Source organism: Elephas maximus, chromosome 22, assembly GCF_024166365.1.
Source record: "Elephas maximus indicus isolate mEleMax1 chromosome 22, mEleMax1 primary haplotype, whole genome shotgun sequence".
Lineage (NCBI taxonomy): Eukaryota > Metazoa > Chordata > Mammalia > Proboscidea > Elephantidae > Elephas > Elephas maximus.
In genome coordinates, this window is record NC_064840.1 from 72,855,443 (window position 1) to 72,867,783 (window position 12,341).

A 12,341-nucleotide genomic window follows, 5' to 3' on the forward strand; every position below is an offset into this window, starting at 1 on the left:
GACCCTCAATCAGGTGGATTGACACAGTGGCTGCAACAATGAGCTCAGGCATAACAACGATTGTAAGGATGGCGCAGGACCGGGCAGTGTTTTGTTCTGTTGTGCATAGGGTCGCTATGAGTCGGAACCAACTCAACGGCACCTAACAACAACAACAACAACATGGAGCCCTGGTGGCACAGTGGTTAAGAGCTCAGGCTGCTAACCAAGAAGTCAGCAGTTCGAATCCACCAGCCACTCCTTGGAAACCCTATGGGGAAGTTCTACTCTGTCTTATAGGGTTGATATGAGTCAGAACTGACTTGATGGCAATGGGTTTGGTTTTTGTTTTATATGCGTATATAATTTTTTTATATATATAGGGTCGCTATGAGTCGGAATCGACTCGACAGCAGTGGGTTTTTTGGTTTATATACATTTATATACATAATATATATACATATATATATATACCACAAAAAAAAAAAATTGGTAGGCTGTACTTCAGGTTCTAACAGTGCTTAGTTCTGATACAGAATTTCCTGAAAACAATATTTTAATTCTATTATTTTCCAGGAGGCTTTCTGAATAAGCTCGGTTAAGAAATTTTCATTTGAGAAGAGAAGGCCAGATGGGTTATTCTGAACTGGAGCTTGCATTCCTTCAGGGAAGAGATCGCTCTTGTTGATTGTGTGTGACGCTGCTGAGGAAATATTTATGGAATGGGTGAAGCCATGGGAGGCTGGGCCCAAACTGTTTTCCCTTGGAGATTTCTGTCGTCACGAGGTGGGAGACAAGCATCAGAACTGATCCCACCAGACTGTCTTTACATAGTAACAAGGATCGGAATAGAAGATGGCTGCTAAAACCACGCACAGGGAAGGCCACAACTGCAACTCACAAATTATTAAAAGAATGTACCCAACATGATCTCATTCAGAGCTTCACGAAGCCAGGCAGAGCTGCTTCCAGTCTGCTTGAATGAGAGGTCACATAGATTAAAAATAGACTTTCTTAACAAGGAACAATAGGCCACATTCACTTAGCAAGACAGAAAAAAGTGACAGCCCTTAGGGTGGGTGTGAAGCTTAATCCTATTTAAGACCTTAATTAATTAACCCCCAGAGGAGGCCTACCCTTTCCTGCCCGTTCCTCTGTTTGGGGGAAGCTGAAAAGGAGATCCTTACAGATAGGCATGAAGAGATTCCCACTGGCAGACCAAACACTCAAAATATTTTTAATATTTTAAATAGAGCTCAATGAAGTTTAGAAATACAGGAATTAGATTGCTTTGACATTATGGCCTTTTAAACCTTTTGAAATAAATCATAGTCTCCCTTGACTTGTCAAATCTTTTACCATCATTAATAAAATATTCAAACATAGCTTTGTCTTGACACATAAAGTTACTCACTTTGTTTTTTTAAACATCATTTCTTTGTATTTCCTCCTAAACGTACCAGCACTTTCTCAAGAAATCTAAACCAAAATCCATCATAGAGTAAATTTTAACTGTTCTAATGTTTTCGTGTACAGGAGACTCCAAACTCATTGCTGTTGAGTTGATTTCAACCCAAAGTGACCCTACAGGGCAGAGTAGAGCTGCCCCATAGGGCTTCCAAGGAGTGACTGGTGGATTCGAACCGCCGACCTTTTGATTAGCAGCTGCAGCTCTTAACCACTGTGCCACCAGGGCCCCAGGTTCTGCTCATTTCAGTCCATCCTGGGTGAAGCATCTCAGCTGGGATGTGGCATCCAGATACCTGAGGCCTGGGTAGGTCACGTAAACCAACGAGGGAGTCCTATTTTTTGTACATCATCTACAGAACCTCCGTGAATTGCCTCTGCCAACTCCTAATTTTGCTCAGCAGTATAGAAATGGCTCAAAGAGAGTGTAAAACAAAGCGTGACTGTTAATTTCATACAGTTTGTTGTTGTGGAGGAGAAAAAAATTCCAGAATTATGATAAAAAGTGGTGGTCAAATTATAGTTATGCTCTTTGTTTAATTAGACCATTGTTTTACTAGCAAGTTTTAAAAAATATATATTTGAGAGGCTTGATAAAATAAAGTGCATCTCTTCACCAAATAGAAGTCATCTAAACGTGAGGAAGAAGGTAACCTTTTGCCCCTCCGTTCCCTCAAGCACTGGCATTTCAAACGCTCCCCCAGCCCCCACCTCCACCCAAGAATCCACATCCTAACTTTTTCCTTGGAGTGTGAAAGAATTTACTGAAATTCTGGAACAAGATGACAACTTGCTCTGTTCCATCCTTTGTTTAAGTTGCAGCTAATCTTGGGCATTACAGGGAACTTCACAGTCCAAGATAAAGCATGACTTTCGGTAAATTTCTTCTTTGTGATGTATACGCTCATCATGAACATGTCTTTCTCACTCTTACAAGATAGTTAACACAGTCTATTTGATGTTCTGGGGCTTTGGAACTGTAATCTGAATTTGTTTAATATTTCAAGTACATTGTTAAATTGTGCAATTTTTTTCTTGAATTATCAGATGATGTCAGTTCAATATTTTCTTTCTATTCTAAAAGGTTACAAAACAGAAAGAAAGGTTACCTGTCAACATATTCAATGGAAGGAACCAGACTCAGCCTAAACACAAAGAAAAGGGTAATTCACAGAAGAATACAAACTATGAAAACTTCTGTGTGAAAACCATCTAGTGACAAAAATAAGATCACTGAAGTAGGAGGAGACCATCTCCGTTAAACGTTAACGCTTTAGTGTAGGGTACCGTGTCATCATGTTATCTTCTTGTAAGTGATATTATGAACTTTTAATATGACTCTTAAAAATCACAAATGTTCAAGAACTAAGCGATATGCTTCAAATTTGGTAACATACATTTTTAATCTCCCTGTGTCTTTCTTTTTTTTTTTTAATTACAAAGACCATATAAAACAATACGAGAAAGATAAAAAGCACATAATTCCCTCAGCTCAAGTCCAGTTTCTCGTATTTCCATGTTTCTCATCAGTTCTTATCCATTTTTGCACACTATTAAAATTTTTTTATAGTGTCATAGAACAGAGCATAGAACATATTATAATATTTTTATCCAGTGTAATTATTCACACTGTTTCATACTTAGATTTTTGATGGCATAGTATAAACTGTAGAAATCAAGATCAGCACAGGTTTTTCTAGGACTATTGAATAAGCTACTTCAGATTAAAAAACAAATCATGGTAGTTATTAACAACCGATTTCCAGAAAACATTCCCTAGTCAATAAACATCTAATTCTTTCCCTTAAGGAAAAAAAAAATGTAGTTGCAGTCATAGGGAAGGCATCCAGAAGCAGACATCTTATTCTACCACAATGTGCTGTTTACATTAGAGTCACATATTTTCCCTCAAATTTTAAGTAAAACCAATTTGTTTTTTCAGAAATTTAGCAGTGAAATTCATCCAGAGATTGATGAGATTAATATATTGCAGATGCTTAATAAAGTCTATTTTAAAATGCATTTTTATTCTGAAATATATGAGAAGGAAAATATAACCAAAATGCGAACTTACCAGCCTGTTCTTTCTCTGAAATACCTGAAATAGCCTGGAAAAAAAAAAAAAAAGCCATGATATTGTACTGTTATTAGAAAGAAACATCAAATTAACAGTATTTGAAATAAAATGAAGTGCCATAAATGAAGTAAAAATTAATAGAACCTGACAATAGAGAAATAAGGATTGTGAAGCTGTCAGTAAAGCCCCTAGATCCTTCTGTGGTAATTGTATGCCATTGTTTTCTTTTCCGAAGACAGACTCAACCCAACCTATACCCAAAAACCTGACCTGTTGCCGTTGAGTCTATTCTGACTTATTGCGACTCTATAGGACAGAGTAGAACTGCCCCATAGGGTTTTCAAGGACTGGCTGGTGGATTTGAACTGCTGACCTTTTGGTTAGCAGCCTGAGCTCTTAACCACTGTGCCACCAGGGCCCCAACATACACCCATATTACGTTAAATGATATTGTCTTTAAACAAATTGTCTTTATCAAACAAGGATAATTACATCTACTCCACAGGATTGTCGAGTGAACTAAGTTTAGTTATTAACCCTTATAAAGTATATATGAGACCCTCAGGAAAAGGTAACTGCTTGTGCTTCCCAAATTTCAGCTCTGTGAATATCATCTTCACAATTTTTACTATACACATGTACCACCTATGAGATTATATATTTAATACTTTGTGTTAAATCTAATTTAAATAAATTTCCCCTTTTCATCTGACTTGTTCTAAATAAGAAAAACAAAAAATCTGAAGGTTTAGAAGCTCAATTCCTAGGAACCAAAAAAAAAAAAAATTTTTTTTTTCTATCATTATTTAAAAATAAAGTTCTGAATTACATACTTTCAAAAGCCTTAAATCTTAACTGTCTTGTTCTACTGTTTGTAGGTATCCTAAAACAAATTGTTGTTGCTGCTGTTAGGTGCTGTCACGTTGGTTCTGACTCACAATGACACTATGTACGAAAGTACAAAACACTGCCTGGTCCTGCGCCACCCTCACAATCGTCATGCTTGAGCCCATTGTTGCAGCCACTGTATCAATCCATCTCATTGAGGGTCTTCTGTTTTGCGGAATCTCTACTTTCCTAAGCATGATGTCCTTCTCCAGGGACTGGCCCCTTCTGATAACATGTCCAAAGTAAGGAAACAAGTCTCACCAGCTTTGCTTCTAAGGAACATTCTGGCTATACTGTTCCAAGACAGATTCGTGTGTTCTTCTGGCCAACCCAGTGCCGTCGAGTCGATTCCGACTCATAGTTCTTCTGGCAGTCCGTGGTGTATTCAATATTCTTTGCAACACTTTAATTCAAATGCATCAATTCTTTCTGGTCTTCAAATTAAGGAAGTTGGATTTTTGGCTGCCATTCACTTCAGTTATTTATGCATAAAATAAAGTTAGCATGGAAGCCTTTTAGAAATCTAAATGAACTGTTTGGATTTTATGTCTTCTATGCTATCATTTCAGCAGGTGGCATATGCTCAGGAATTGATACTGAAGGAAGAAGTCCAAGCTGTGATGAAGGCGCTGGTGAGAAACAGGGCTCCAGGAACTGACGGAAAACCGACTGAGATATTTCAACAAACGAATGCTCACTCGCCTATGCCAAGAAATTTGGAAGACAGCTACCTGGCCAACCAATTAGAAGAGATCCATATTTATGCTTATTCCAAAGAAAGGTGATCCCACCAAATGCAGAAATTATCAAACGATATTGTTAATATCACACTCAAGTAAAATTTTGCTGAAGATCGTTCAAAAACGGTTGCAGCAGTATACTGACAGGGTACTGCTAGAAATTCAAGCTGGAGTCAGAAGAGGGATATCATTGCTCACGTCAGATGGATCTTGGCTGAATGCAGAGAATACCAGAAAGATGTTTACCTGTGTTTTATTGACTATGCAAAGGCATTCGACTCTGTGGATCATAACAAATGGGTAACATTGCCAAGCAAGGGATAGGGAGACTACGTCTCACATACTTCGGACATGTTATCAGGAGGGATCAGCCCCTGGAGGAGGACATCATGGTCGGTAAAGTAGAGGGTTAGTCAAAAACAGGAAGACTCTCAGTGAGGTGGATTGACACAGTGGCTGTAACCATGGGCTCAAGCATGGCAATGATTGTGGGGATGGTAGAGGACTGGGCAGTGTTTCATTCTGTTGTACATAGGGTCACTATGAGTTGAACCCGACTGGACAACACCTAACAAAAACAGTCTACGATTGTAAAGATCAGGTTGGAAATGGATGATTAAAGGATGTTCATGGAGAAAGTTCCTCAATATAAAAATAGTGAGCACTTGCTGGGCGCTTAGTATTTGCAGTGCTCAGTTTTAAGCCTATCCTTAGAACAACCCCATGAAGTGGTAGAAAGTGAAGTCACTTCAACAAGGCCACACAATCAGCAATGGGAGCCACAACCATTGGCATGCTGCCTCTGAGCTACCACCAACCAATCAGAGTGTTTTGAAACAAAGAAGAGCGAAGTTCGGAAAAGTCCCACAGTAATAATATATTGACTTAGATTATAAAAATCTGTGGAGAAGTATCGGCACAGGAAATTTAGAAATTATCTAATTAAGCTCTTTCTCTTTACAGCTAAGGCCTCGGAAACTTGGACACATGGAATGTCATTTTGAAAATCACGACCAACAACAGTGACAGAGCTTTTTCATATTTGATTCTAAAAAACCCAGACCCAGTGCCGAAGAGTCAATTCTGACTCATAGAGACCCTATAGGACAGAGTAGAACTGCCCCATACTTTCCAAGCAGCGCCTGTCAGATTTGAACTGTTGACCCTTTGGTTAGCAGCTGTAGCACTTAACCACTATGCCACTAGGTTTTCCCAATTTGATTTTGAATTTGATTTTGTTTCAAATTCAATCAATTTGAATTTGATTCTATTTGATTAGAAATAGAGCATATATAAGCAAATATTTAATAAAATTTACATATATAAGAAAATATTTAATAAAAATTATAATCAATGAGTTGGTCTATGAAGCAAAAATATATTAGCCTTCAGATAGCCAATGCCAGTACTTCAAATTCATGTAGCCAATGTCAATTACATTAGAATCTCACCACCTTCTTCACGATTCTTTAAGTAACTGCACTGCCATATAAAAATGTGGACGAAGGACAGTCAAAGTTTAATGTGCTTAGAATTTTATAATTTCTTTTTGAAAGTTAAACTAGGTAATAATCATAGCTGAATATCCCTCAGTTAACTTGTCTTTAAACTTGAGGGAGAATTGTCTCTAGAAAATAGAACTTTTGATTAAATAAATTGGTTAAATGATAAAATGAATAAATTGATTAAATTTGTGAAATCCCCCAGGGAGGAAAGACATTAAAGAAATTAGAAAATGCTGACACTTGGTTTTCAGTTAATTAAAGCTATTTGTTTACTCTTAGTTACATAAAATGTGATCCAACTGAATGCGGAAATTATTAAACAATATCATTAACAGCATACTCAAGTAAAATTTTGCTGAAGATCATTCAAAAGCAGCTGCCAGAAATTCAAGTCAGATTCAGAAGAGGATGTGGAACCAGCGATATCACCGTTGATATAAGATGGATCCTGGCCGAAAACAGAGAATAGCAGAAAGATGCTTACCTGTGTTATATTGACTATGCTAAGGCATTTGGCTATGTCGATCATAACAAATTATTGATAACATTGAGAAGCATGGGAATTCCAGAAGACTTAATTGTGCTCATGAGGAACCTATACATAGATGAAGAGGCAGTTGTTCGAACAGAACAAGGGGATACTGCATGGTTTAATTAATGATCAGAACCTGAAATGTACGAAGTATGAATATAGGAAAATTGGAAAACATCAAAAATGAAATGGAATGCATAAACATTGACATCCTAGGCATTAGTGAGCTGAAATGGACTGATATTGGCCATTTTGAATTGGGCAATCATATAGTCTACTATGCTGGGAATGACAACTCGAAGAGGAATGGTGTTGCATTCATCGTCAAAAAGAACATTTCAAGATCTCTCCTGAAGTACAACGCTGTCAGTGATAGGATAATATCCATATGCCTACAAGGAAGACCGGTTAATATGACTATTATTCAAATTTACTCACCAAGCACTGGGGCCAAAGATGAAGAAATAGAAGATTTTTATCAGCTGCTGCATTCTGACATTGATCGAACATGCAATCAAGATGCATTGATAATACTGGCAATTGGAATGCAAAAGTTGGAAACAACGAAGAAGGATTAGTAGTTGGAAAATATGGCCTTGGTGATGGAAACAATGCCAGAGATCGAATGATAGAATTCTGCAAGACCAATGACTTCTTCATTGCAAATACCTTCTTTCACAAACATAAACGGCGACTATACACATGGACCTCACCAGATGGAACACACAGAAATCAAATTGACTACATCTGTGGAAAGAGACGATGGAAAAGCTCAATATCATCAGTCAGAACAAGGCCAGGGGCCAACTGTGGAACAGACCATCAATTGCTCCTATGCAAGTTCAAGCTGAAACTGAAGAAAATCAGAGCAAGTCCACGAGAGCCAAAATTTGACCTTGAGTACATCCCACCTGAATTTAGAGACCATCTGAAGAACAGATTTGACACAGTTTTCCATAGTGGATGATAAATGGTAATGGTCAGCAGCATCACTGGTGTAGGCATTAAGAGGAGTGGGCAGATAATAATTAGGTCTACTCAAGTGGAAGTGGAATGGTTTTCTTGGGCATTAAACCTTGGGAAGGAGGCATTGGTCAGGAGATTCTTCTTGCTCCTGACTTCTGAGAAGAGGCATGACTAGATTTGGGGCCAATTTGTGTTCTGTCAAGAAGTGGTGCAAATAGTTAAGTACCTGACTATGAACTGAAAGCTTGATGGTTTGAACCCACCCAGAGGCACTTTGAAAGAAAGGTATGGTGATCTGCTTTTGAAAGATCAGCCTTGAAAATCCTATAGAGGACAGTTCAACTCTGCACACATGGGGACAACACTAAGAGGAATCGACTCAACAGCAGTTGGTCTGGTTTGTTTTGGTGAGTGTTCAATCAGAAAAGCTCTTTGAGCCCCCACTTCTTGCTGTGTTGTCTTCTGTCAAGTCACATGTCCTGAGAACCCACGGAGTTATATCTGTTCCTGGGTGTGAAAAGAAAGATTCTGTGCAAGCTGTCTGTACAACCTGGTACGGAGTTGATATTCTTCAAAGGTTTATGGAATTAAAATGTGAAATGCATATTTGGATATAAAGCGGAAGTATCATGTATTACTGTTGCTTATAGGAAAGCTCCCATAAAAAGAATATTTTTGAATTCATTAGGGGCTTTTGTTAATAGCTGCCATATGTTTCATTTCAACTGCATCCCCAGGAAGTGATTTAACATTTCTGGCCATAAAGCAATTAAATAGGATTTTCCTGCTGGCCATATGGGTTCGCTGTAACTTCATATTTTCTTCTCTCATCCCTCAATGCAACAAAGGAAAGTCTACTAATAACTTCCAAATGACAGGAAAAAAAAACTCATAGCCTTTTGTTATTCTTCCGTGGGATATTAAAATGATAGAATAACAGGCTTTTTGGTTGCTGAGGACTGCCTCTGCTCCGCTTGCCATATACTGACCCTCCAACAGCTTTCCACATTTAAAGATTTTTATTTAAGTTGGCTTGTTAAGGTGTTTCACAATTGAATTTTTTAAAAAAGTCATTAAAATTTTTTTTTTTTTTAGTAGGAAAGGCAAAAACAAGTCACCTTTTCTTAATGAGCTCTCTGAGAGCTGCAGTGGGGAGGGGGTGCTTAGACACGCGTGTGTGTCTGTTTTTGGATGTGGAACGTGGCTGGGGAAATGCTGGTTTTGACATGCTTTGGTGAAACATTGCAGACAAATGTGGAGTCCTTTGGTCTGCAGCTAGGATGGCTTAGCTGTACACCTTTATTAACTTCCACCAAGCACACAGAAGCTGCTAACATAAATAGTAACACAAGTAATAGATGTTCTGTCTGAATCCATTTTAGGACAAGGACAATGGAAATGTTCTAACTGATCCAATTCCTTCTCGATGATTTAGGTGGAAGTGGAGTATGCTTTTTCCTGTTTAATGTATTACTTTTATTAATATGCCTTTTCCCTAACTTGTATAAATTATTTTCCTCTTGGATCTTTGGAGTGGGAGCCATAGACTGCTACCACTAAGAAGTCCTCTGCATACCATAAAGGTCAACCCCTTCAAGTAATGGGAAGCTATGATATTCTGAAAGATTCCATTCCTAGGTTCAGTGAGGGAATATATTTTATCCTGCAGTATACAGCAATCACTACCATGATGCATGCCTCTCTAACGTTCTCAAACCGCATGTGTATAAATCATGTATAATGTGAAGTTAGAACCTGAAATCTCTGAATTTAGAGAGAGAAAACAGAAGTGTGTGAAGTATGTTGTCAACAGCCTCCCCGAAGCGGCTTTTCACCTGCATGCTGTGAAAAATAAAACTTAACATTTAACTAAGTCTCTGTAAGTTGGTCTTGAGACATGAGTAAGTCATAAACAACCATCCTTAATCTCTATCCTTGAAGAGATGATGCAACATCTGGCTAATCTCTGACCTTGGAGAGATTAGCACACTAGTAATATAATGTTGTTGTTGTTGTTAGGTGCCGTGTTAGAACGAAACACTGCCAGGTGCTGCGCCATCCTTTCATTTTCAACAGTAAGTGCTTCAAGTCTTCTTCACTTTCAGCAAGCAAGGTTGTTAACGAGTCTCCCTCCAATCTGAGAAGCTTGACTATATGGAGAAGAAGGCAGCATCAGGATTGGAGGAAGTAACACACTAGTCTTTGTTAAACATGACACCAGCTGGTTCTTATCACTTGAGGCCAAGGTGAGAAAATCACATAAACCTTGGATTTCAGGTCACTCAAGGAGAAAATGCAGAGGCAAATCTCTCTCTAGACTCTGACTCTCCAAAAATTGAGACCTATTCAGAGACAAAGGCTAAAACTCTGACCGTCGCCACCAGTCTTGGAGCCCAGCTACAAGGGGCCTCTGCCAACCATGAGCAGAGCCATGGTCAAGCCTTCCTCTTGAGATCACTCGTTAAAGGTAAAAGCCTGAAATCTAAAGATTTTGACTCCAATCATTAGACTAATCTTACATTGCCTTGATTCTCTGGTCCTAATCGAATGCCTCATGTTCTTACGTCCAGGCCTTGCCAAGACTCTACCTTGCAATAAACTAAATGAGTTTATGCATAATAAACGTGAGCATTTTTCTGCTTATTTTAAAATAAAACCCTATAAGACAACTACTATTTATTTTGTGTTTTTGTTTTTCCAGGAGCTACTTGTTTTTCATTTTTTCAAATATTAGAGATGTTCACATAGACGCAACTGGAATGTTTTTTAGTTGCTTTTTAAAAAAATAATGTATTCATGGAAGAATCGGTGAGAATAATTTATTCCTTTCCCTTTAAAACACTTGCTTTTGTTCCCACAAAAAATATTTTACAAAGAAATTTAAAATGAGGACTATGTCTTTAGAAATTGCAGGAAAGCATGCCTCAGTGACCAAATACCATCTTTCTCAGATGGGGCATAAGAGCCCATTCTCAGCATAAGGAGCTACAAGAAGAGTTAGAGGGTTCAGATTTTTTCGGAAGCCATGAAAGACAATACAAAAGAAAAGAAGGTGCATTGGAACATGGGTTTATTTCCATCTTTTCAATTACAGACTCGTTTGAAATTGTTCCAGCCCGCAATACTGTGAGTCAGTCAATGATTTAAATTTGCTTTCATTTGAACAAAGAAGCTCATTGAAAATCGATTGGTTATCAATTTGATATCATCTATTTCGGTTTATAAACTACTTCTTTAGCTTTGGCATTCGTAATTCTTTCATTGAAAACTTAGGCTTTTGATGGTGGAGGGGAACTTAGAGACTATTTAGTCGTGTTTCCCAAACTTTAGGTCTTCGAATATCATCGTCATGATTTTAATATACACATGTATCACCTATAAGATTATTTACTTAAAATCTTTTAAAATCAAATCTAAATAAATTTTCCCTTTTCACTTGACTTGTTTTAAATAATAAAAATAAAATGTATGAATTTAATTTTCCCTTTTCACTTGACTTGTTTTAAATAATAAAAATAAAATGTATGAATTTATAGATTTGTGTTATTGGACGTATTATTCATAATGCTCATTAAGATAAACACTAAAATTTAAAATGTTTGTATCAAATAAGGTCAGCTGATGTACCACCAGTAGTCTCTGTATAATATGCTGGGAAACACTAACCTAGGTATTTCTCTTTCATTTTACTTTTGAGAAAATTGAGACCTAGAGAGGTAAGTGTTGGGGCTTTAGCTGGCCAATTGGGGACTAGACTGGCATCTGGGTCTTGTCGTACTTTCAACTACATCATTATCTGTAAGACTGATGAAGTCAAAAAGTTCTCCAAGGTTCTAGCCCTTCTTGTGTTCATGATTCCAATTTAATTGAGTTTCGTAACAAGATAATGGAAGATAGTGGAAGTTCAGAGAGAGAAAGAATAGGTGATGTGCTGGATGAGAACTGGTTTCAAGGCACACATGTAATGTACACACCCAAGGTGAGTTACATACATCCATCATTATCTGGGAAATTATTTTTTTCCTGTTTATTTCCAAAACAATGTGCCTTATTTGGTGAAAGTTGTCAGTCATCTTGAGAAACGTTTTTTTTGGTCAAGATAGCTGACTGTAACAGACTGTATTTATAGGTCTTCAGATTGAAATTATAGCTTCATCAATATTCTGTGGTATAGAACTTCAGAGTCT

General features: G+C 37.6%; 1 protein-coding gene across 8 annotated transcripts in view; it reads right to left on the minus strand.

Moving 5' to 3' along the window:
- DLC1 (DLC1 Rho GTPase activating protein) overlaps positions 1–12,341 on the minus strand; it is a 456,845-nt gene that overhangs the window by 231,367 nt on the left and 213,137 nt on the right. For all 8 annotated transcript variants that reach the window (XR_007514914.1, XR_007514915.1, XR_007514916.1 and 5 more), the window contains one exon: positions 3,521–3,554. Coding sequence is in view for 5 of the 8 variants with exons in the window: in XM_049866099.1 (XP_049722056.1) it covers positions 3,521–3,554 (34 nt within the window). In the remaining 3 variants the exon portion in view is untranslated. The remainder of the gene's footprint in view (positions 1–3,520; positions 3,555–12,341) is intronic.